The sequence below is a fragment of the Ailuropoda melanoleuca genome, chromosome 7 (genome assembly GCF_002007445.2).
Source record: "Ailuropoda melanoleuca isolate Jingjing chromosome 7, ASM200744v2, whole genome shotgun sequence".
NCBI lineage: Eukaryota > Metazoa > Chordata > Mammalia > Carnivora > Ursidae > Ailuropoda > Ailuropoda melanoleuca.
The window spans coordinates 6,821,012-6,848,191 of NC_048224.1; the positions used below are offsets into that span (position 1 = coordinate 6,821,012).

General features: G+C 36.1%; 1 protein-coding gene across 9 annotated transcripts in view; it reads right to left on the reverse strand.

The window, feature by feature from the left end:
* Window positions 1-27,180, reverse strand: part of MPDZ (multiple PDZ domain crumbs cell polarity complex component) — a 128,983-nt gene that overhangs the window by 28,712 nt on the left and 73,091 nt on the right. For 4 of the 9 annotated variants that reach the window (XM_034663891.1, XM_019796073.2, XM_034663894.1 and 1 more), the window contains 6 exons: window positions 24,869-24,973; window positions 21,214-21,306; window positions 12,177-12,354; window positions 9,228-9,338; window positions 4,369-4,467; window positions 932-1,094 (listed from right to left, as the gene is read on the reverse strand). In XM_034663891.1, the coding sequence (XP_034519782.1) occupies window positions 932-1,094; window positions 4,369-4,467; window positions 9,228-9,338; window positions 12,177-12,354; window positions 21,214-21,306; window positions 24,869-24,973 (749 nt within the window). The remainder of the gene's footprint in view (window positions 1-931; window positions 1,095-4,368; window positions 4,468-9,227; window positions 9,339-12,176; window positions 12,355-21,213; window positions 21,307-24,868; window positions 24,974-27,180) is intronic. The other 5 variants (XM_019796074.2, XM_034663892.1, XM_034663897.1 and 2 more) reach the window with 3 other exon arrangements.

Genomic DNA, 27,180 nt, shown 5'->3' on the forward strand with positions numbered 1-27,180 from the left:
TGAAAATTGACTTAGAAAAGCACAAACTTTACAAATCATCTCTTAGAAATGTTACTATGCAGCTGATGTCTTGTATTCCATATTGACTCTTAACTGCATTAACTTTATAAACTGTCATTTCCTGATTCCATCTAGAATCTAGCAGCACAACTTTCACACCCTGTACACTTCCTAAAAGCATATACCACAGCTTTCTTAAAGGAAATAATTATGCTTTTGAAATGAAACCTTTAAAGCACTGATACATTGGTAACTTTTCACTAAATTTTTAAATATTTCCTTATAAAAAGGCTTATTTCATTAGAAAAAAGAGACACCCCAATGATCCTAATAACAGCTGCCTTTGAATGCTTCCTGTGCATCAGACACTGTGGTTAGCACTCCTCAGACATTTCAAATTTAATGTTAGCAACCGCAGTTAAGGACTGCATTTTTAAAAGAAAGGTAGCCCACAGGCAAAGCCTTAGAAACAGTTATACAACGTGCCAAATGCCCCAAGTTTTCATCTCAACAATTATTCCATGTTACCACCCTAGTACAGAAAATGCCAGAGTTCAAGGCAAAATATCAACAGCAACCAGATTTTACAATGAGGAATCGGAGGTCTGCAGAGGGGCAATGACTTGTTCAAGATCATTGGGTGGCAGATGCTGCAGTCGCTTCGGAGAGAATGCTCTGCCCTCTTTACTGCTCACACAAATGGCAAAGTGGGATTTAGAAGGAAGGGTCATTTAAAGAAAAGGAAGAACACGATTTCATGCCTTGGGAATGTGTGGTGTATTCAGGCAAAACAAATAGTATTTTTTCCCAAACAAAATTGCAGTATGTATAACTAAAGCTGACACATGCTTATCCATCCAGGCCTAAGCTTCGAGAGACTCAGAGGTATTACTGTCTCTTATAACTCAGTGGATCACAAAACACAACTTACTCCAGCTGTAACCAAACTCATCTTCTTTGTCCACATCTTCTGAGACTTTGCTTGCAGATGACTGTGTAAGATCACTGCTCATTTCTGCAAATGCTGAAGAAGGGGGCGGAGGCACATTGCACAATGGAGCCTTTTCTGGCTCTGATTCTGACTGACTGGGTGCCTGTGGGAACAAGAAGAATGCAGTGGGTATGTGCAGTCCAAGGAAGAAAAACTTGAGTAAAAGAAATAAAAGCATAATGACAAAAACTGGCTTTAAAATATCTGACACATAAATAATGGAAAAAATATATAATGGTAGACAGGATCCAGGTAAAGTTTAAATATACTAAACAAAATATATGTTCAGAGCATAATTCATTAAACTGTTATTTGGTATTTTAGGCCAATGAATTCTTCAATTTGAAAGCTTAAATGACTTGAGAGAAAAAAATGTACAAACCCCCCCTTTTGGAAAAAAATTCTTATTCAAAAGTCTTCATAGATATGCAGGGGTCTGGGTAAGATTTTGTGGGTCTAGAAAAATCTTCCAAGAAACTAGAACAAAATTAACAAATAAGGTAACCAAGCAATTAAAGAAGTTCAGAGGTTGCTAGTCAGACTATATATATATATATAAATATATATATATAAAGAATTCTTTATTGCTCCCTGAATCCTCTCTCCAGATGACTCTTAACAAACCCATAAAAATGAGCATAACACATGCAGGTCCATCTACTACGGGAGCCAGTTTGTTAGCAAAGAGCACACAGACTCCGATCTAAGGAGCTGGTTTTAAGGGACAATGCCATCAATCCCTTGCCACGGCAGCTCGCAAGGTAAATGAGACAACATGAGGGATCACTGCAAACAAACTCAAAGTGTGGCATACTTCCTGTCACTGAGGGCTATGGGTCCTATTTCAAAAAAAGGACTTGGTATCAAGTTCTTATATTACACATTATCAAACAATATCAGAGTTCAAAAGGCCCATAAGTCACTGAGTTCGTTTTATTCACTTTGCAGATGAAAAACTTGAGGCCGTGAGAAAATTTTGTTCAAGATCACACTGATACTAGATTCCTTTTACCTTAATTCTTAATCCAATGATCTTTCCATTATGCCATGCTATCTCCTCCAATTTCCATAGTAAGACAGTACCTAATTCAACAGTTGGAGATACTCAATTTAAGTTCTAACCGTGGTATGAAGCTGGCCCTGAGGCCCTCAACCTACATTTTTCCTATCCTTATTTTACCTTTTATCCATATAAAAATCCCTCTGATATACCTCATTTTGTTTTATATGTGTGTATGTGGAAAAAGCAATTTAAAAAAAACCCCAGGGGCGCCTGGGTGTCTGCCTTCAGCTTGGATCATGACCCTGTGGATCCAGCCCCGCATCGGGCTCCCTGCTGAGCGGGGAGCCTGCTTCTTCCTCTCCCTCTGCTCTCTCAAATAAACAAAATCTTTCCAAAAATTTATAAATAAGGGAATGAATGAATAAATAAATAAATAAACTTCCTATAGAACACATCAAATGATGATCATGAATAAATATTTAGGAATTATTAATTGGTGTCAAGAATCAGAATACCACAAAATATACCTAACACTAAAACTATGTAACACAATGTGATCTGTATTTGTTGACTCAGAAACCACTTCAGGATTCCAGGCAGGCTGCCCCCAAATGAACCTAATAAGCATCAAGTACGGTTTCTCTAGTAACGTGAAGGAGAGTTGAATGGTAGAGACTTACAGGCAATAGATTCTCAAGTTACAGAACCAACTGTTTTAAAATGTTTGGATTACACACAACTGGCCACACAAACAAAAAGTACCAGTTTAAACAAAACCCTGTCATCTTCCCAAATGCTGTGCCATAAAATTCTCAAATCAACAATGCACAAATGAGATGACCAACAAACAAGAAACCTCATTTGAGCCAATCCAGGTTCATTTAACATACTAAGGTTGGGGCAGGGAGAATATGTAATTTATATTTTTTCTGGTTAAAAAAAACAAAACAAAACACTTCTCTATAGTAACAGAAAATGTTAGCAAGAATAAATTAAGCCCATTTGATTTTTAAAAAGGGGAACAAAATCTGATTTAAACTTCCCATAATTTTAATAAATTTATGGATGCAAATGTAATAGATCTTCTTCACAACTTTCCTGAGCTGCCATTTACCTTTAAAAAAACTAAAATCTGCCAATCTAAAAAATTGTTCAGGACCTTACTTAGGTACAATGTTTTCACATTGTGAGTAAACTAAAATGGCGTCCTAACATTACTGATTAATCATAAAACAAATATAAGCCTGTATTTACAAAAAGGGGCAATTAGGTATAAACTTTCATTCTCAATGAGATCATGTAATCAGCTTATTGTTGACACTTCTTAATCAAAAACTAATGATATATACTATATGTTGGCTAATTGAAAACAAAAAAAAATTTTGTCACATAAAAAAATTATTAGTGAAAATATAACTCCTTAACAAAGATCATTTAGCCTTCATTGGCAAAAAAATGTCAAATGTGCTTGAAATCACTCCATGCCATGTATGCACACAAGTAAAACATACACACATAGCACACCATAACACACCTACTTATTCACAAAAATTTCACACTGAGACGAACCTTAAATGGTGTGGGAGCAAAAGGGTTAGTTGGGGAACAACGGAAGGTAACTCTACTTGAATTCTGTAATTCCTACAGTAACAGAAAACATACTCCTTCAGACACAGCATCTTTGGTTATCCATATTACAATAACATGAAAATCCAATGAATATTCATAAAATGCTTCCTGAAATTGTTGAAAGCCTTCTTCCTTATCATGATCAAATTATAATATATAAGTGCTTGTAAGTTTTTGTTTCAATTTTGGGTTTGAAATTTCATCAGAATATGAGAATATCCACGTCTAGGTTTACAAGCATTGAAACAGCTCCATGTTTCCTGATTCAGGCATTTTCATGGACACACTTTATGAACATTCAACACACTCCTGCATATACGCAATTATTTGTGGAGTGATTAACGCACAGAAGGACTTTAGGACCACCTTGTATAAGTCTGAGAAGGACTTAAACCAATACGAGGTTTTAAATAAATTTTGTGTGAAAGTAGTTCATACATTTGGCAATTAACAAAAATTTGCAAATCAGAAAATTTAACTCACAACAAAAGAGAGGAAAAGCAATTGGACTCATGATTCTCCCTTACTGTTCAGGAGAGCCATCTAATTTCAGCTATAAATATGAATATGCTCTGGCAAAAAACTGTGCTTAAGAAAGAATTTGCATGCCCACTCCAAACACACAGTTTTGTTTTGTTTTTTCTTCCCTGCCCAAATTTAGTAAACAGTGAACTAGGACAAAGGCATAGTAACAAAGAACGAAACACTTGCAAAAAGCAATGGCAAGACAATGGCATTATCCAACCTTGTCAGCGTTGAACTGTAGAGAATCAGCAAATGGGTTAGTGCTGCTGAAGTTGTACTTAGGGTAAAGGTTGTGCGGCAAGGAAGGCAAAGGGGATTTCTAAAAGGAAACATAAGAGGCGCTGAGCGCAAAAGAAATGTATTTAACACAACTCAGTTTTAAGAACAAAGCACTGATTGAAATAACAGTGTGAAACTAGATCCTGTCAGATCTAGAGATTAATAACAACGTCATATTAAACAGTCGAGAACTAAAGGTTTACCTCTAGAGCCCTGCCTCTACACCTGAATCTCAATCTGGCCATAAAGGAAATGAGTTCCTGAAATTGATACCAAATTTCTTTTATTTTCACTATCACAGAGAGATGCAAATAAATTTTGCCCACTTTATGTATTCATCTATGTTCCATGGATATCAGTAAACAGGTATCAAAACTAAAACCATAATTTTTTTTGTTTGCATTTAAAAGCAAATTATGCTTTTTTGTAAAATAGAAAGATGGTCTATCTGTTCCAGAATGCAAATTAAACATTTGTCTGCTAGTTCACTGGTAACCTTCATGATTCTTTTATCTTGTTTCCCAGGAAGGAATATTTTCATACTTAGACTAGAGATTAAGGTGGCTTCAGATCAATAATTTTTCATTAAAAAAAAAAAAGAAAACAAGTTTAAAGAAATGAACCACTCACTGTTCAGTGGTGTTCTCTATTTCTGTCCACTTTTTGTGGAGGTAGAAACATTGATTTTTTAAAAAATATTTCCCATAAAAGTAGCCATATTAGGAAGAATTTATGAGGCTTTGAATATATTTGAAGTCCTGCCTTAGAGTGAATCTCATAGATTTTGTGGCTTGCTTGAGATATGCCCTGAGCTAGGACTATTGGAGTTGAATATACATATTAAAGGCAGGATGACTGCCAGAAAGAATTTAGCATTTTCATAGTTAAAAAAAAAAAAAAAGGAAAGTAATTTCCTCAGCACAATAAATTCTTCTCCTTCTTTTCATACCCGCTATCTTTTTTCTTTTATTGACTATATCTTTCAGGGGAAATTGCAGACATTTAAAATTCATTTTGGCTCCAATTAAATGTTTGTGTTACTTCTGTCTATAAAAAAGTCCTACTGGCAAGCATCAAGAGTAGGGAGAGGTTGTCATGTGACACCACCCTGTCTGGGAGAACACTCTGGAAAGACTCTATCCTCAGTACGCCTGCACTAAAGCTTATGCCACATTACCCTTTCAATCTGCTCTTCTTGCAATGTTTTTCCTATAGGGGGAAGACGGGAAAAAGAAATGGGCACAATGACATTTCTGCTCATCTCAACTTTCTCTCTGCTTTTCAGTTTAAATGTCAACTCCTGCTTTACAAAAGAAAAGATCACAAATGCCAAGGAACACGACCATTTATTAAGGTGGAAAAAATGACTAGGCAGAGATTAAAAACATATTCTAGGCAAAATAACTCAATGCTATGGAAGTTGGAAATTATATCCAGTCCTCATACATAGAATTTTTAGGCTTTACATTTCCTTTATAATTCTGTAGAACAATAAAAAAAAAATAGAACCATAATGGCAAGAAATGGAGTATTTAGAGAGAGCTCTAGTTTTTTGTTTTGCTTTTTTTATCTGTTTCAATTTCCAGCTCTTATAGGATTAGAATTTGGCCCTGATAGCAGAGTATTAAAGTACAGCATGAACACAGCAAATGAAGTGGCAGATCCATTACTATGAAAAGGTTTATAGAAACAGGCCATATTTCTTATTAAAAAATCAATGATGAAACTCCTGTTTATAGTTCTAAGGGGCTGATAGGAATGGAAATGTTATTAACTAAGAGGAAGCACAGGGAAGACAAAAACATTATCTGGCCCATGTTAACAGGGCCTATCCTTTGGGAAGAAGATACAGTCCAACTGATGGAACGGTCAGTAATAAATCAGTAAATAAGGAATTTATTATTAAATATTACTATTATTATTATTCTCAGTTCTGCAAAGTTCTGATTCTTGAATAGTTTATGTGTCAAAGAGACTGTATTTTCAGCCTATGTATAAGATTTTTTTGAAGTTTTATTGCATCTACAAATAAAATATTTTCCATTATGAGACTCTCATGTATTTGTGGGGTTTTTCTCTTTAGATTGCTGGAGACATGATTATTTCACAAGAAGTAAATCACTGAAAATCAAGGATATTTCATTTTAAATGCGAAAGTATGGGGCACCTGGGTGGCACAGCAGTTAAGCGTCTGCCTTCAGCTCAGGGCGTGATCCCGGCATTATGGGATCGAGCCCCACATCAGGCTCCTCTGCTATAAGCCTGCTTCTTCCTCTCCCACTCCCTCTGCTTGTGTTCCCTCTCTCACTGGCTGTCTCTATCTCTGTCAAATAAATAAGTAAAATATTTAAAAAAAAATAAAAAAAATAAAAATAAATGCAAAAGTAATTGATTTCCCAAAGCTGAATGCATATGCAGAGGAGGAAAAACATCTTTCCTCTATTCATCTTAAGTTCTCAGCTGGATCCCTGTAATAAAAAACAGATCAACAAGAGAAAAGTATACATATGTATTGATTTAATGTTAACTTTTATGTGACACAGACAGAGCCTTTATAAGATAGTGCAGACGTGAAATTTCTTGACACTAGGTTTGCTGAAGAGTGGAAAATAAGGGAAATTTGATAGGACAAAAGAGTATGAGCTAAGGTGGGGAAATGGGGGCAAACTTAGCACGGTGTGTTCATTCGGACCCTTCCCAGTACCCTGTATCTCTGGAGGTAAGGATGTTCCTTTCCTTCCGGTACGGAGAGGCACCTCTCACATGAGGGTTTTTATGACCTGCATCACAGGAGAAGGGGGAGGTCAGAGTCCTTCCAGCACCTGTCTTTTCCTAAATTCCTTCAGCTTAAAATATTCAGTATGCCAGGGTGCCCTATTCTGGGGCAGTGTGCCCTGAATCCTGTCACATGTAACTTAACTAAACGTGTCACTCTAGGCAAGATTTCTCCTGGAATAATTGCTATAAAATCAAGCGTCATTATACCTCAGATAGTAAAACAGGAATACTTTCCAGGTGTATGAGAAAAATATCTTCCCAGTTCATTAGAAAATGTGACTGGCATTGAAAGAAATGTTTGAAGTTTGAAGTTTTTAAAAGTACTATAAAGAATCCTATTCAGCAGTTTACAGTATTGTCGTACATGATATAAAAGTTGGAAATTAAAAATAAAACAAAAGCAATAAAACCCACCCACACAAAAAAATAGTTTTAACTTAACCTTAAATAGCCATTCACCAATACCATCGTGCTGTATCTATGTTTCACACAACAAACGGAAACAAATGTGGAAAGATTTGTAGTTATTTAAACAAGCTGAATACCATTTGAAGAGAATGCAGCAAGATGCAGCCCGACCATTTGGCAGATTTTCTCATCTGAATAGATAATTATTACCTAACAATAAACAACTGAATGATTAAAAACTGCAGATGTGAAGATAACTGCTTACATTATAACTGCTAAATTCATTTCTTACAGTAAACCCAGACCAGAGCTACACCTGTCTTGACAACAAAAGGAAGGACCAACAGGATAAATTTGGTCACTCTGAATTCCATTGCACAGAATACTGACAAGTTCCTTTTACTGATCTCATCTACAGAGCTGGTCCCTACTCTCTTTTCATCATGTGAGCACTGAGTTCTTATAGTCTTAATTTTAAAATGATAAATTATAAAATAATTATATATTTTAAAGTTTTAGATAGATCCATCTAATTTCCCTCACATATGTTGACATTTTCCTTTTAAAGACAACCGAACCTCAAAGCTAATGAGCAGGCATTTCAAAGAGAATCAGTATGACAGGGGTTGTTTTGTTTTGTTGTCACTAAAATCCAGAAGTAGAATCTCTGTGAGTTTCAGGACATCTAGGAAGCTCCTGAAATGATATGCAAACTTTTCCGTGAACGTGTATGTTTCTGAAAACTTTCCAAGGGGTATGTGGCTCAAATATGCTTAGGAACTGCTGCACATGCAAAAAACCTTTTTCACTGAGACATAAAGAAGGAATAGTAAAAAAAAAAAAATAGTTTTAAACTCTTGGCATAATTTTCATCTTCGGAATCACGAGGGCATATCAAATACAGACTCAGTATCTTCTCCATCAACAACATTCATTAAATGCATTCATTGTATTTTCTAAAATATTTTTAAAGCCATTTTATCTGTCATGACTGATGGTAAAATGGGTTAGGAGGTTTCTGTCCACCGGGGGCTATCCAGTGATGAAGAGCTTTACAGTGATCGGGGCTGGGAAGCAGCAGTTATGAAATCGCTCGTATATAAACATACGGCTTAAATTTCCACTATGTAGAATGTTCAGTGCAAATACATTCAAGATGATTCACAGGTGATCATGGGATTGCATACTCTGGAAATTCTGTTTAGAGGATATATTCATAAAGAAAATGTAATCTTTCTTCTCAGGGTTCTCAGGGCTTCTCAGGGACTCAGAGGTCACACACTAGTAAGCTAAGTCATTTTATCACATTCCTCTTAACAATTTATATATTTTGTGACTACAGTGAATACTAATAATTATCCATCTGGATACATGGCCACCAATGGATCTTACTTCTGTGTGTTTTCAATAGACTTGAAGTGTTTATTAAACATGGTAGAAGGGATTTCCAGGACAACTCAATCAAAAAAAAAAAAAACAATATAAAATTTTAACAAGTCTCCTGAGATTTCAAGACTGGATATCTGCTCCTAGAGACAACTTGGCCCTTGATACATTAGATTCCAAGTTGAACACTGTTTGGATTTGCCTACCTTGCCCTTTGTGTTCGCTTACCCTTGGTCTGTTTATAATGCTCTGTACCATAAAGACTACGGGGTTGCCTGCTTTCCGAATGGCTTCCACAGCTTGCTCATGGCTTGCATCTCTGAGGTCCATTCCATCCACCTGCAATGGAAGGCCTCAGCTTAACATTTCAAGAAGCTATAGAACAACAGAACAATTTGTGGATCTGGAGTTCTGAGGATCCTGAGGGAGGCTCCTGGAAAATCTGCTTCAGAATCAAGAATACTTGAGACTACTCGTGAGACTCCAGAACTTTGCATTTGTCCAGCACACTTGTGGTCCTTTACTTTGGACACTGATTTCTGTCCCCATAATCAACTGAATAGTCATCACTTGAAGTGAAGTCTCTGCTTCTGCTTTCCTTACACTACCAGCTGTTCCTTTAATAAATCAAAATCATTAAAGAAACACTATAAGGGAACTGCCTCGCAGTGCTGTACTCATCGTGAAAGTCACTGTGCAACATTATCCCAATCCATGATAGACTAGTTTGGGAAATGGGTGGAAGATGTTTTGTGTGTTTCTCTCTGAACAGGGAAGCTTGAAGTGAAAAACAAAATTCTGATGTTCAGAAAAATCAGGTTATGGCAAGATTAGTTTTGCAGGAGAATCTTTGTAGTAGACATGACAGGAACTGGAAGCCAAGAAATTGTGCTTGTTAGTAATTCTTCTATAAATAGCTTGAAAATGAATGCTATTTTGTAACTTTTTATTGACCATGTATTGCCTGGGTGATGATCAGTTTAGCTCATGCACTATATGAACAGGAAGGAAAATAGTTTGAAAGGCCAAATGCTAATCCTGCCAGAAAACTATAGGATACTACTATCATTTTATCATTTCCAATTACCACAATAGGATACATACAACAAAATAGCAAAATCGGAGTAGACACAATTCTGGAAAAGAAAATTAATTATTAGATCTCTGCACAGAACATTATCACCTTTAAAAGAAATACTACATTTAATTGAAAACCTCCTTGATACTTAGATAATGTAATATGCATTTCAGTGCATATTAAAAATGGCTTTCATTTTTTGTAGAATAAAAGTTAGTATTCAGGTCTACTATATATTCCATTTGTGGAAACATTTAATAGGACATTAAATATCTTTGCTCAAATCCAAAGAACTCTATACTTAGAATGGAATACCTTGCAGGCCTCGACTCGTCTAGTCTAAATACTTTTTCAGAAACTTGGCAGAGATAGGTTTCAGAATCCCCAGGATTACAGAGGCCTAAGGCTTTCTTACTTACTAGAAAAGCCCCGGTACCTAACAGTCCTCAACAAACCACTGCTAAACAGCACACAGTATTTTATAACACACACAAAAAATACTTTCTTTTCAATTTGAAAAGGATGCTTTAACTCACTCAATACATTTATATAACATTTTAGTGCAAACTGTGACCAATCCTTTCTAGAAAGAAGTATAAATATTTCTTACTTTTTCTCCTTAGGTCAAAGGTATTTAATAGTGAATTTTCCATAAAATAAACTGCCCTGTGATAATCTGAAATTGGGAATTTTAGATAGTATCCTAGCTAAACAAGAGTTTTTTAAAAAGGGGCTAAGATATCCCCTAATGGAAGGTAAGGATGCGGGAAGAGAGAACAAGCCCATCATTCTTCCTTATAAATGGAGGAAAAAACAAGACAAAACAGACATGGCCCTTGTGTCCTCCAAAGTCTCAATCCTCCTCCCTCTTCAGTTCTCACAGACAATCAACCAGTAAAGGACTAAATTAGTAAATCCTAAAAATGTTCATTGTAAAGTTGCGGTTAATAAGTTGTAACCTTCTTCTACACAGTCGATGTATTTTAACAGTATGGATTTAGATTTAATTTATATGGATTTAGAAAATGAGAGACAATCAGTTGTATAAAGTAAATGTAACGGTCCTTATAGTAATAAAGAAATAAAATTAGAAATAAAGAAATAAAATTTCTACTGGGAAGTTGTCTCTTTTACTCTACTCTATAAATCCTGACAACTTAGCAAATCCAGGTTAGGTACCCTCCCTCTACCCTCTTAACTAAAACTACACTTTTCCTGATCAAAAAATTTATCACACTGTTCTGAAGTGACTCGATTACTTGTTAAGTCTGTCATGCTTGACAGGCAGGCATGGTGCCTTGTTTACTGTGAAATGCCCAGAGCTTGTCATAGCATCTGGAATGCACAGCTGTTCCAGGAGTATTTGCTGAGTAAATGAGCAGTGACCATGGGAGAAAAGTCTATTTAAAATATTATACTTTGCTTTGAATTAAGAGATTAGGAACAATTTGACCAAATACTTCTGCACATACTAAAGTTACACATACATGAGTGTGTAAATACACACACACACACACACACACTCCTCAGTGATGAATGGGCACAGCACTGAGAAGGAGGAGGAAAATGTGAGCCTGGATTGTGGGGATGGGAGCATTTATGTAAAAGATAATCAGGGTAATTAGCATAAAAGATTTATGGAAAAGATTCACTTGGAAAACAATCTTACCCAACAAAGTTAGTCTACAATGAAATGATCATGACAGAGCATTTCTTAAAATAAAATCTTACTGGAGAACTTAGTTATTATGTACATATTTTGTGCATGTATACATAATTTCAAACAATTCAATTTTTTTCCCCAGGAAATTTGTTTTGTTCCTTCAAACAGAATTTCATTATTTTAGCTCAGGGCCAAAGTTTTTTAAAATGGTTATATCTCCAAACATCAGTCTCTGAATCAAGATATATAATCTGTCACCATGCACTAAAGAGAAAAATTCTGGATGAAATGGAACATATAAGAAAGAAATGCTTTAGCCACAAACACATTTTACTTTCACGTTGGGTCAAGTAACCAGTGTAAAGATGGTGATTCCCTTAGTAAAGAGGATAGAATAGGTGAAGAACTTAGGCACAGAAAGCTCAGTAGAGGGTACCTCTACTATTCTATCTCCAGGTTTCAAGGTTCCATTTTTGCCAGCTGGACTATCTTCAAGAACATGTTTGATGAAAATGCCCCTCATCACTTCACCGTTGCTTAGACGACTCCCCATGCCTCTTCCACCAACAATGCTGATGCCCAAGGATTTGCTTGGTTCTCTCCAAAGTTCAACCCTATAAAGATTAAAAAAAAAAAAAAAAGTAAACTCTTGTAAGAAAGCTTATGGGGGAGAAGCCTCATAATGTTGGGTTCTGCATTGATTTTTGGATAGGACACCAAAGGCATAAGCAACAAAAGACAGACAAATTAGACTTAACAAAATTAAAGACTTTTGTTAATCAAAAAATATTATCAATAAAGTAAAAAGGCAACTCACAGAACAGGAGAAAATATTTTCAAATTACGTTCTGGATAAGGGATTAATATCCAGAATATAAAGAGAACACCAAAAACTCAACAATAAAAAAAATAATCTGATTTAAACATAGGCAAAGGAACTAAACAGTTTCTCTGAAGAAGATATACAAATGGTCCATGAGCACATGAAAAGATGTTCAACATCACTAATCATTAGGGAAATGCAAATCAAAACCACAGTGTGATACCACTTTGTACCCACTGGGATGGCTACTATCAAAAACAAAGAAACAAACAACCCCCCCCCCCAAAAAAACCCAAAAAACCAAACCAAAACCAAAAAAAACCCCCAAAAAACAGACACCTGGGTGGCTCAGTTGGTTAAATGTCTGCCTTAGCTCAGGGCATGATCCCAGGGTCTGGGAATCCAGTCCTGCATGTGCTCCTTGCTCAGCAGGGAGCCTGCTTTTCCCTCTCCCCCTCCCCCTCTCTCCTGCTCATGCTTTCATGCTCTGTCTCTCTCTCTCTCTCTCTCTCTGACAAATAAATAAATAAAAATCTTTAAAAAAAAGAAAGAAGAGCAAAGAAAAAAAAGAAAAGAAGTGCTGGCAAGGGGAAACTGGAGCAATTAGAACCTTGTGCACTGTTGGTAAAATGTGAAATGTTGTACCTACTATGGAAAACAGTATGGATATTACTAAAAAAAATTAAAAATAAAACTACCCTACGATCCAGTAATTCCATTTCTGGGTATATACCCTCTCAAAATTAAAGAAAGTTGTCTTGAAGAAATATTTTTACAGTCATGTTCATAGAAAGGTCATTCACAAAAACCAAAAGGTGGAAGCAATCCAAGTGTCCATCTAAAGATGAATGGATAAACAAAATGGAATATACATACCATGGAATATTATTTAGCCTTAGAAAGGGAAAAAATTCTGATACATGCTATAATACAGATGAACTTTGAAAGCATTATGTTAAGTGAAATAAGTCAGCTAAGTGAAATAAAGGACAAATACTATACAATTTCATTTATATGATTTATCTAGAATAGTCAAATTCATAGAGACAGAAAGGAGAATGGTAAAAAGTTTCATGAGACAAATGAAAACGGAAAAACAACATACTAGAACTTATGGGATGAAACAAAAGCAATTCTGAGAGGGAAATTCATAGCAATATATGCCAACATTTAGAGACTAGAAAGATCCAAAATGAGCAACCTAACTCTATGCCTTAATGAACTAGAAAAATAATAAATTGACTCTAAATTCAGCAGAAGGAATGTGAGAGTAAAGATGACAGCAGAAACAAATGAAATAGAGGACAGATAAATAATAGAAAAGATTAACCAAACCAAGAGTTGGTTCTTTGAAAAGATAAACAAAACTGACAGACCCTTAGCTACACTAACCAAGGAAAAAGGACCCAAATCGATAAAATTATAAATGAAAAATAAGATATTACAACTGTTAACACGGAAATTCAAAGGATCCTAAGAGGCTATTATGACCAACTATACCCCAACAAACTGCACAACTTAGAAGAAACGGAAAAATTCTTAGAAACATAAAACTTACTAAGAATGAAATCAGGAAGAAATAGAAAATTTGAATAGACCAATAACTAGTAAGGAGATTGAATCAGTAACCAACAGCCCCCCAACAAAGAAAAGTCCAGAACCAGATGGCTTCACTGGTAAATTTTCGAATCACTTAAGAAGAATAAACACCAATCTTTCTAAAGCGCTTCCAAAAATCAAAGAGGAAGGACTGCTCCCAAACTCATTGTACAAGACCAGCATTATCCTGATTCCAAAATCAGAAAAGGTCACTACTAGAAAAGAAAACTACAGTACATGATATTGCTGGTGAATATATATGCAAACATTCTTAATAAAATACTAGCAAACTGAATTCTGTCACACATTAAAAGGACCACTCACCAAGCTAAAGCAGGATGTATCCCTGGGATACAACCTAGGCAAATCAACCAATGTGATAAGTCACATTAATAGAATGAAATAAAAGAATCAGATGAACACTTCAATAGAGAAAAAAAGCATTTGACAAAAACTGACATCTGTTCACGATAAAAACTTTTAACAAATTAGGCATAGAAGGAACATATCTCAACATAATAAAGGACACATATAGCAAGGCTACAGCTAACATAATACTCAATAGTGAAAGGAAGAAAGCTTTTCCTCTAAGATCAAGAAAAAGACAAAGGTGCCCACTTTCACCACATCTATTCAACACAGTACTGGAAAGCCTAGCTAGAGCAATCAGGCAAGAAAAATAAATAAAAAGTATCAGGATTGGAAAGGAAGAAGTAAAACCATCTCTATTTGTAGATGACATAATTTTATACATAAAAAATCCTAAAAACGCAACCAAAAAACTGTCAGATCTAATCAATGAATTCAGTAAAGTTGTGGGGTACAAAATTAACATGCAAAAATAAGTAGCATTTCTATACACTAACAACAAAGTTTCTGGAAAAAATTGATCTCAATAGCATCAAAAATAAATTAGTAATACATTTAAAGAAGTGAAATATCTCTATTATGAAAACAAGATATTGATAAAATAAATCAAAGAAGAAATAAATAGAAAGGTATCCTATGTTCATGGGTTGGAAGAATATTGCTAAAACGTGAAATACTCTCAAAAGCCATCTAGAGATTCAATCCAATTCTTATCAAGATTCCAATGGCATTTTTAAAGAAATAGAAAAAATACTGCTAAAATTTATAGAGAATCACAAAAGACTCTGAATAGTCAAAGAAATCCTGAGAAAAAAAGAACAAAGCAGGAGGCATCACACTTCCTGATTTCAGGCTATACTATTAAGTTACAGTCATCAAGAGTATAGTAACGACATAAAAACAGACACGTAGACCAATGGAATAGAATCAAGTGCCCAGAAATAAATCCAAGAATGTAAGGTCAACTAATATTTGACAAGAGAGGCAAGAATACTCAATGGAGAAAAGATAGCCTCTTCAATAAATGGTGCTGGGATAATTGAATATTTACATGTAAAAGAATGAAGGTGACCCATATTTTACACCACTCACAAAAATTAACTCGGATTAAGGACTTAAACGTAAGACCTGAAACTTGTGATAATCTTTTTACACTACATATAAAATCAAGCAAACATGCCATATGCGTTAAACTTACACAGTGATGTATGTTCAATTATTTCTCGATAAAACTAGGGAAAAAAGAAAGTAGAATGGTGGTTGCCACCAAGTTTGGGGGAGGCAGAAACGGGGAATTATTATTTAATATTCAGTGGGTACAGATTTTCAGTTTTGTAAGATGATGTAAGTGTTCTGAAGATAGATGGCAGCGATGGGTACACAGCAATGCGAATGTTCTTAGCCACTGATCTGCACGCTGAAAAATGGTTCACACGGTCAAAAATTGTAACTAAATTTTTAAAAACGATGTAATAAAATGTGATAAAAGTTCATTTTTGCCAATTTTGTCAATTTATTAAGGTTTTGCCAGTAGTAAAACAAAATCATTTTAGTTTCCCAATTATGTGTTTTATAGGGTCTGATAAACACTAATGTATTTCTGAAGCTGATTTGTTACAAGTAAATACTGGACTCACACTTCAGGCTGGCACATGGACCGATATAAAAGTACCATTTTCCAGGAGCTCTAATACTGCAGACATTAAGTAATCAAGAAATTCAACTACTCCTGAACAGATGGTAACTTCTAAGCTTGGCAATCAAATCAAGGAAAAGAACATTCCTGCACATGCTATGTCAGAAGCTTGTCTCTGTGGAAGTCTTCTTTGCCAAGGCAGACCCAGTAACTAACAGTCAGGATGTAGAAAGCAGTGGCTGACAGTATCCTACATGATTTGATCCTACCACCACCTTCCTAAATTCATCTTCCACAGCTCTCTGCCCTCTGCTCTCCACTCCAGCTACCACAGCATCTTCTCGATATTCCTGAAGTTCATCAGGCATGCTCTCCCGCTTTGGGGCGTTGGTGCTTGCTACTTCCTCTGCCTTGAATGCACTTCCTCCAGCCATGTAATACAGACACTCAGATTTAATCACTGCATATAGCTGTAAGAGCTTCGAATGCATTAAGTCCCTGTCTTATGAAAAGACTGGGACATAAGAATAAGGTCTTTTGCAGTGAGGTGTCTGGCTGAGCGGAAAAAAAGCAAAGAAACCTAGCAGAGAGCTCTGGGATAATGAGACTGTAATCTGCTCTGTGCTAAGTCAGTCTGGGACATTAAATCGGAGAAGAAAGCATGGTCTAAACATATGCCCTCAATTTGAGGAGCTTTGAGGAGCTCCCAGAAGAGAGGAAAGGTTGAAGTAAGGACTCCTGGGCAGTGAGGGAGGTCTGGTAAGAAAAGGCTGGGGATAAAAGATCACCAGGGATAGGGGGGAGACAACAGCCCCTGGTCAGATGGAAGCACCTGAGGTCAGCGTTTTTTTCCTTATTAGAAATCTATAGGGGCGCCTGGGTGGCACAGCGGTTGGGCTTCTGCCCTCGGCTCAGGGCGTGATCCTGGCGTTATGGGATCGAGCCCCATATCAGGCTCCTCCGCTATGAGCCTGCCTCTTCCTCTCCCACTCCCCATGCTTGTGTTCCCTTTCTCACTGGCTGTCTCTATCTCTGTCGAATAAATAAATAAAATCTTAAAAAAAAAAAAAAAGAAATCTATAATCCTAGAATCTCTATGTATTTAGTTTGAAAGGATGTCACCATGCTCCTGAATCTTAATAATATTTGTGTGAATAGTTTAAACTAATTAAAATCCTAGTCATCATTTTCTTTCACTCTGGTAATTCTGTGAAAGACAAGAACCAAAATCCTAACTTGTTTCTTAAAGCAGTTTCTAAGACAACTGGCAAGGTAAAGCAGTCAGTGTATTTAGCCATTTGTAGTAAATATTCAAGAATTCAGAACACATACATAAGACTACTTAACCCTTCTCTTATAAAGGAAAGAAAAATAAAAGAAAGAATGAAAGAAAATGTCTCCTAGGGTTCTTTGTAGTTAGTGTGAATTGGAAAGTGGTTCTTGTAATTTCTTAAATAATAAAAATAATAGCAGCAAACAATCAAGAGCTTATCAGCATTATTGTCTATGTGAATTCCACATACTTTCATTTAATTCTCACCTCATCCTTATGCCGTGGATACTCTTATTATGCCCCATTTTATAAAGGGAAGAGGTGCAGTTAAGGTTGAACAATGTTTGGATAATAGCCCCGTACATCTACATGGGGTCTGGCAGACAGTGAAGTGTTTTCCAATACAGTATACTCTCTGGAAGAAAGGCTGTAACTCCTTAAAATACTAGAGAAATGACCTGCCAAATGACCACAGTGCTGAGAAACATGACTGCCTCACTGAACGGAACATGGTAAACATTCCTTGAACAGAAAAAGGAGACCTATGAAAGTAAAGTTTTATAGAACATGTTCAGAGTTAGTTGCATGGAAAAATGGCAGCCTTTCTTGAGCCCTATATGCAGGCTTAACAAAGAATGAAATTCAGAAAAGCAAAGGTAAAAGGGCTCTGAGGCCAGGATACCCAAGCTCTGAACTGAGTCCCTGGGTTTGCGTCCTGATTTTTTGTTACTTAACAGTTGTGTGACACTTTGCAACTTATTTAGTCTCTCTCTTACATTCCTCAGCTGTGAAATGGAGCCGGTAAGTCTCTTTATATCAGAGTTCGCTGTGAGGATTAAATTAATGAATGTATGCAAAGTGCAAAGTGAAGCTTGGGCATACAGCAAGCAATCAATCTTTTATTACTCTTATTATGATGCTTGGGATTATGATTACTGAAGCAATGTAAGCAAGATACAAAATTCAATCCACATGACAAGTGAGAAAATGTGCACCCCACCACCTTGATCTTGTTTTGCTCATACGTTGTTTAATAAAACAAGATACCATTTTCTCATTATCAGATTGATAAAAATGTGTTGTTTCAATGATCATATTATGTTATAACAAGGATGCGGGGAAAAGGGAACTCTCATATATTGAGAATTGAAGAAAAAATTGGTACAGCCACCTTAAAAAACAAGTTGACAACTTCTGATAAAGTAAATAACACATTTAAATCTATGAGCCAGGGGTGCCTGGGTGGCTCGGTCGGTCGGTTAAGTGTCTGCCTTCAGCTCAGGTCGTGATCTCAGGGTCCTGGGATGGAGCCTGGTGTGAGACTGCCTGCTCAGCGGGGAGTCTGCTTCTCCCTCTCCCTCTGCCTCTCCCCCTTTTTGTGTGCTTTATGTCTCTGTCAAGCAAATAAATAAAATCTTTTTTTAAAACAATAAACAAATCTATGAGCCAGAAATTCCTCTTATGGATACATACCTAGATAAATTCTCATATATATATATATATATATATATTTCCATATATATATATTTCCATATATATATATTTCCATATATATATATTTCCATATATATATATATATGGAAAATAGAGGTATTTACTGTATAGAATTATTATAGTAGTGAGTAAGTGTTGTCAAATATTGACCTGGGAATAAACGCTGGTGTATTCATATATTGAAATTCACTGCAATAACTACACTAAATGAATGAAGTAGCAACATGATAGATGTCCAAAACACTGGATCGTGTGAAAAGTAAAAAGCTGGAAAGTGATACAGAGTATGCTACCAATTCTGTAAATGGAAATCCCATGCAAAATAAGAGTAACAGCTTATTTGCAATCTTAAAATTTATACTTTGCTAAAAAATATCCTCTATTTCCACACAAAGTAAACTTCTTTTAACAGTATAAATCAATGTACCATCATGTTTCCCATGTTGTAAAGCATACCTGTAACACTTGCTCCTCATTTACTAAAAGTTCTAGTTATTTTGGTAAGCGCTCTCATACTATCCTGTGAATTTTTCCCAAAAAGGAGTACCTTTCTTAATGAGTGCAGGATATCTTCTTAAGATTTCTGGAATTTCCACATATATTCTCTCTGTAAGGTAGTTACTACCTTTAGAGATAGCTCAGGCTAATTTCACATTAAAATTGAGGGCTAAAATATAAAAATCTTCCAGTTCAGATGCTATACGAAAATTTTTCTCATATAAAATTTCAAAGTGATTCCTGTGTCCAACATTTTCTATTTGCTAGTTATTAGTGATGATGGTGATTACCGACTGGGCCAACCACTGAGACTGAGTGCTCACTCTGCACAAGGAACCATGCATTATTACGTTGAATTCTCCATATTTAAAAGATTCGATTATTAATCCCATTTTACAGATGAAGTAACTGAGAGCTAGCAGACATTAAGAAATTTATCTTAAGAAGTGTTGAAGTTAGATGGCTGTTACGGACTCCAAACATTTTGCATATTGCCTTCTGAAATCTACTTTTCCTCCAACAGCATCATTAAAACTGACAAATCTTTTTCTTTGCCTGTGATTACTGTTCTCCAACAAAATTCAGGTTTATCATTATTATGATCACCGGCTACAAAATAATTTCATCTAACTCACTTTTGCCTTTATCCTCATATAAATAAGAATCAACATAATCTATTTTCTTCCATAGATCTTAGCATTCATATTCTGTTCTCAATGTGAGTGATGATGTAGATTTGATTTCTTTAAGTAGGCTAAATAGCTTTTTAAAGAATTCCAATCAAAAAGTCATTTTAAATGGCTAGAAATGCTTACTGTTTTTTGTGAAAGCTACATAATATGTTTTCTATACTTTGAATAGAGCTCAACCTAAAAATGTTTAGATGTAAGCAAGGGAAATCATCAGAGTGTATTACAACTCTGAAGAGTAGAAATTTTTCTCTCTGGAGTATTTTATGTATTTATTGTAGAATAAATATTAAGTTTTTCCTAAGTGCAAGAAACCATTATGATGGTCACCTGTGGATCTGTTTAGAGGGGATAGCCAATGACGACTCATATGTTACACTTACTTACAATACCTTTTCTTCTTAAATTATTTTGTGTGTCTCTACATCTTGCTTATCCCAGTACATTATATTTCCTTGAAGGCAGGATTTAGGTCTCATACTCCCGTTATTCACAAAATCATCTTCATCCATAATCAGGACTCAATAAATTCCTATGAAACTGAATGTGATTGTACTCAGCATGAACAAAAAAATATGCCTTAGTGATGCATAGTGATATATCTGAACATATTTAGGAAAGCTATCTTTTCTATATATATGAAATTGGTTCCAGACAGAGCATGGGTTAAAATAACTGCAGGCTGTGATAACAAGATGCTTACACACACACACACACACACACACACACACACACACACACACATTTTGAATATATGTGCTACAAATGCTAGAGAAAATTTAAATTAACATTTGGTGGTAAACCCAAGATCGAGCTCTACAGAAAATATTATCCATTCCCAACTACCTATGCATAATTTTCTCTAGTTAATTGTAGTTAGCCCCTACTGTGTGTCAAATCCTTATATACATGTTAGTTTAGATCCTATGTAATAACACATTGTTCTCTCCACTGCACACAGGAAGAAATGGAGGGTAAGGGATATTAAAACGCCTTGCCCTATGTCACAGTAGCAAGTTGTAATCCAGTACTCGAAACCACACCTCCCTATCTTTAAACACTGAGTAGGCAGAAGACAGAAATAGTCCTTACCGCCTGGGCTGGTTCCAATTACTGTATGCTGCATTTTGAAGTTCACTTTCTTCTCCCTCTCCTTCTTCTCGCTCTGGTAGTTCTGGAATGTCTCTGTTAAAAATTTACACAGTGAATACTCCAAAATCCTAGTAAAACTGTGCAAGTTTGTCTTATATATACTTTATTATCAATTTGTTAAAAATCAGAACTACTTCATATTTTCACCATACTTGGCCAATTTTACATTAAGGGGAAAAGAAAACCTGATCAAATGAAAATAAAAACCTGACATTAGAATAAATCTACCATAACATAGTCTGGATATAGCTGAGTGCTAAGATTCTTAGCTAGTCTGTTTCTTTCCCAAGGAATCATGGGAGATAAGGAAAAGGAAAGGGGAAAATACCAGAATTTTAAAGAAAAATCTTCGATAAGTATTTCTTAAACATAACATATGAAAGGTAGAAGCACCATGTGGGCTATAAGCTTATACAACCCTGATCGACACCTGCCTTGAAAGAACTTATCAAGGCAGAAATTTAGCATCCTGTTTCCAAAGGATGGACCAGTGTTTTCCGTTCAAGAAAAGCAGAAAATGCTTAAAGTCCAACTTCAGTCATCCAGAAGGGCCACACACAGAATACTCCTTATAGGAAGCAGTTTACAATGTCCTTGTATTTAAGGTCAATTTTCAAATTCTGTAGGTATTCAGACTTTGCCAAATGCCAGGCATGTAACAAAATGTATCCAGTCTGTTAACAAATTGTAAATTAAATTATGAATAACCATATCGATAAATAGTTTGTTTTTTCAAAGGTATACTTTGTATCAGTGAGTGACATTGTAAGGGCAATAGAGAATGGTTAAGTCAATTATGGTGCGTCCTTATGCTGTTAGTTAAACTTGGCTTTCTAAAGATGAATGTCCACATATTCCTTTGAAAGCAAAGAAGGCTATAAAAATTCTGATATTCTGATTTAATAAATGTTTGCAATTGATTTTTATAGAAACTGAATAATCTAAAGAAAGTATACCCTCAAATTATATCCATTCTCCAGTGACAGGAATACTGAACTCTGTGAAATCACATAACCTTTAGACTCTGAGATCAGAAGTCATATAACCCAGTAGTCATCTGTGTTTGAATATGTTTCACAACATCTTTGGAAAGCAACTAACTGTCCAAGCTCTCCCTGAACATGTCATTCTTCCTTTGACCTAAGTGTTAGGATTTTCTTTTCAACTGTTAAGAGAAAATCTATCTGCCTAGCTGGACTGCCCACTGTTGTATGCTGGAATTCCTCTCCCGAGCAAGTTGAGGAACAAGGTTCTGAATGAGGCTGGGATCCAACAGCTTACACCTGACAGTGGGACAAGACTTTTGGGAATGAATCAAAAAAGGGATTTTATTTTATTTTATTTCTAAAAAGGGGACTTTTGAAAAGGATGCTAAGAAGCGGACTGAGAATGAGATAGACGGAAGGAAGCTGTATCCTGAAGATGCAGGGCAGAGGTGAACACGAGGCTAACCCTCGGGAAACAGAGCTGGAGGGAATAGGACAGAAGAAGCAAGGTATGGAATATAGACAACAATGAGAACTTAAAATGAGTTCCTAAAATATTTAGTGACAGCCATGGGAAGGGGGGAGGACCTTACTGATCAAGTCCAAGCTCAGGGAGCTACTAAGACACCTCAGATATACTGGATCAAATGTTCCTGCTTTTTTAGCTATAAGAAGACTAATATCCTGAATCCTTTGATACAAAAATCCCATTTTCTTCATATGGTTCTAGAATCCTCGAATCCTTTCATCAACCCAGATAAGCTCCTATAAATGTGTCGACCGTTCCTTATTCCTCTTAGAATGTGGTTTACAGGACTCAAGTGTCGTGTGCCCCAAAGAGCGAAATGGACCATTTCTCTTCTCCCAAACTCACCCGGCTAAGAATGAATTAGACTTCTTTGCGCCTGTGTTTGTTGACAACCAATGACATTTCTATCAACTATAATAACTAACTCTACACACCTGCATCAAGATACCAGACATTGGCACAAAGTCACACAGTAAAGTAACAGAGGTAAAGTATGAACTGAGGCCATCTTGCTGCAAAACCTGAGCTCTTAACCTCCACACCATGCTGCCCCATATTTTTGTAAAGGGCTTGTATATTTCTTCTTTGAATCAGATGGTTAAGGACATGGAACCTGACTGCTTATATTCTAATATTAGCTCTGCCGATTATTAGCTATGGAACTTGGACAAGTTACTTAACCTCTCTGGTATAGATTCCTCTTCTATAAAAAGCAGATTGTTTTGTTTTGAGGCCCCTTACACTAAAAGCAAATATACTTTCTCTGCAGTGAAGCAGGTGGTCATGCACTGGACAATCCAGACCATTCTCCTTTCTGTGCTGGGAGGGAGGCACCAGTGCTGAAAGCGGCTGTTTCTCTCATGACTTTTGAGAGATTGTAAGGCCTCAGAACTTAATAGGAATACGATGTTACACCTTGGCATAGTCTTTGTTATTTGAAGTAATATTTTAGGGGGACACTGGAATTATTGCTTTTACTGTTTTGACAAGAAGCTACAATCATTTCATACCATTAAGCCTGAGAAAGAAATTCCAGAGAGGAGCACGGGTGAACTCTGTACGGGGTGAAGTGAATACCCCTTCTCCCATAAAATTCATGAGGCCCCAAGGCCTATGATATTCTTTCCTTTTATTAAACACAACACATCTTTCCCTCCCCTAAGACTTTCTCTATTACTGTAGTCATGAGCACTTCACAGAGGAAACAGTGATGCCATGTCAAGATACCTGCAGAGTCATGGACACCAGGGTGTTCTGGGATGTTCTGACATCCTCCATGGAATGGTACAACTCTTCTGAGAAGGCTCCAGGATGTCTGCAGAGCCATCTCTTCTCTAGCCTGCTTAAAGAGAAATCTGGTACTCAGTTGCTAATGCAACTGAAAAAACAGGCCCAGGGTTGAGAGTGTAAAATGCCTCCTTCTTGTGGAAAAGTAGTCCAACAATATTTCTTTCCCTGTGCTGAACTCAGTCAGCAGCAGCATCAAAATTTAGTTCCTGCCTTTCTTAAAGGGAAAAAAAAAAAAACCTTTCTCTGCAGTAAGTGTCCTTAATACACTATCTATCAAAAGCTTTTTAAGAAGGCATACACTGTTTCCTAACGTGCATATATACAAAGAGGTTCAGCTCAACACTCTCCAAAAAAAAGAAATAACCATTAAAAATATTTCTGAATCTGTACGTTAATAAAAAACAAATAAAATTTCTGAACGTGTTTGAAAACACTTAGAGGAAAAGGCATGATACAATATCATACAAACTGCAGGCTCCAGAGAATTAATGAAATAATATTGAAATCTGATGTGAATTCCCCAAACTCAGTATGTTAAGAGTACTACACAGAGTGGTGCAACTTAAGATGATTTTAATTTCTTGATTTGATTTTTCACATATTTTCCACACTATATGATACTTTCTTAAGTAATGGAAAGGTTGGGATGAATTTTTTTTTTTTAATCTTGAAAGAGAGAAAAGGAAATCATTCTTTTTCATTGCTAGTCCTCCCTGACTCTGGCTTCAAACTCTTCTTTGGAGCTTGCTACATCATTCACTCCCTGCAGCAAGCCTACTGCTTCACTCACCTGCCAGAGTATGAAGAAAAAACATCCAGTGCCATTATTCCTCCAGACTGTTGCCCCAAACTTATTTTGAACTCTTCCAAATGTTCTGCGGGCACATAAGTAATTCTGGAACAGAACACAATCCATGAAAAAAAAAAAAAAAGGAAAGCAAAGTTTTGCCTTACAGGAAAAGATTCCAAAATACAGAAATAAAATGATCTTGTCCCTTCATCCCTACTTTTTCACACAACTCATTTAATCAGCTTACTCAGCAGAGACTCCAAACTTTGAAAGGATAAAGCACCCTATAGGCAAAAATTAGAGATTAAAGTTTAAATTTTTTACTTTAAATTTTAAACAATTAAACTTTAAAATGCTGATAAACTATATGTTTACTAATAATCATATAAAGGAGAAAAACAGCATTATTTCAATTTCCAAATGAGACGACTAATAGCAATTTTTAGAAAGATCTATTAATCCTGAGGCAACTGAGTGGCTCAGTTGGTTAAGTGTCTGCCAGAGTCCTGGGGTCCAAACCCTCCTAGGGCTCCCTGCTCAGCAGGGTGGGGGAGGGGGAGTCTGCTTCTCCCTCTCCCTTTGTGCCAACCCCCTGCTCATGCTCTCTCCATTTCTCAAATAAATAAATAAGATCTTTAAAAAAATAAAGATCTATTAATCCTTAGAAACAGAACTGTCAGTAATAACATTAATTTCATCCAAAGACTTTTGGGTTCCTTAGCAAGAACAAATTATACATACTCTACTAAAATACTGGCTGCCCAAATTACTTTACATTCTCCCATAATACATAATTAATTATGGGCGTTAACAAGTATATAATAATTATATGTTAGCTCTATTAAGTTATGAACCCCGAAGTCTGAAGTCATCATAAATTTATGGGAAGACTCTCTAGGTAATCTGTAGCAACTCCGTAATAAGTTATTTTGGTTTTAGAGAAAAGCCTGATGTTTACACTTGAATGGTCACTTAGTAATTAAACAAGTACTGGCTGAATGCCTGTAATGTGGAAGGCACTGAGCAAGATGTTGACTACAGCTAAAACGCTTAGAAATGGATATTTAAAAATTCAAATTTACTGCTGTTCTATAAAAGGCTACATAACTGATATACCTCCCAAGATCTTCAACTTAAGGAATAGTTAGGTAAGAGAAACATTGAATTACAAGTTGGTTCAGCACATTGTGCAACTAAAAAAGTATGTATCAAAATTACACAATATAAAAATCATGAAGACTATTAAACCAACTATCCACAACTTACCCATGAAGACAATAAGTACATAAAACCTTAACAGGGGAGGGCACGGATAAAAGGACAGTCTTTTATGGCATAATAAAATCCAAATTATGCCATGGCATAATTTACAGAGTAAGGAAGATACGTAATTTCAGACATACTGGTTATTCTATAAAAAGCATTCACTCTGAGGTCACAAACTTGTAGGCAGAAGACACAGTTCTGTTTGCTCATCAGAGCATAATAGGAGGGTAAATCACCACTGCCAAATCTCCGTATCCTCAATCACAAGAAGGATGTCACTTTTCATGAGGCTACCGTAAGCTGAGAAAGCATAAAACAAATATAAGGCAGTGCTTTACCACCAGGGCATCAGCAAGCCTGGTCACACCTGATCACTCTGGCAGACTCTGGGGACACCTGGGAGTCTCTCCATGATACTTTTACCTCCAGGCCCAAAAAATAAAGCACAAAGCACAGTTCAGAGGGTTTAGGAGTACACTGGGAGACAGAGTCACATCCTAATTCTGGCCCTACTTAATTTATTCATCTACAAAACACCTTCTCTGTGGTGTTAAAAATGTACTGAATAGCAAATTTGAATTCATCCCTTCCCAAAATAATGAGTAAAAAATGTATAGCATATTATGTCAGGAAGATTGATTCTATTTTATACAAAGACAAATAAAGATAAACCTAAAACTAAAAGGCCTATTCAAGAAAACCAGTACTGGGGTGCCTGGGTGGTTCAGTCCCTGCCTTCAGTACAGGTCATGATCTAGGGGGTCCTGGGATGGAGCCCCAAGTCGTCCGACTCCCTGCTCAGCAGGAGTCTGCTTGCCCCTCTCCCGCTACCTCTCCCCCTGCTTGTGCTCTCTTTTGCTTGCTCTCTCTAATAAATGAAAAATAAAATCTTAAAAAAAAAAAAGAACACTGGTATTATTTCTGAAGATTTAATAAAGGTAAAACATATAAATTAAAGTCAGGAAGAGGTGAGGGGGAAAGCTAGAATGCACTAGCAAAGATAATAATAATCAGTTCAAAGTATTGTGGTTTTTTTTGAATGTTCT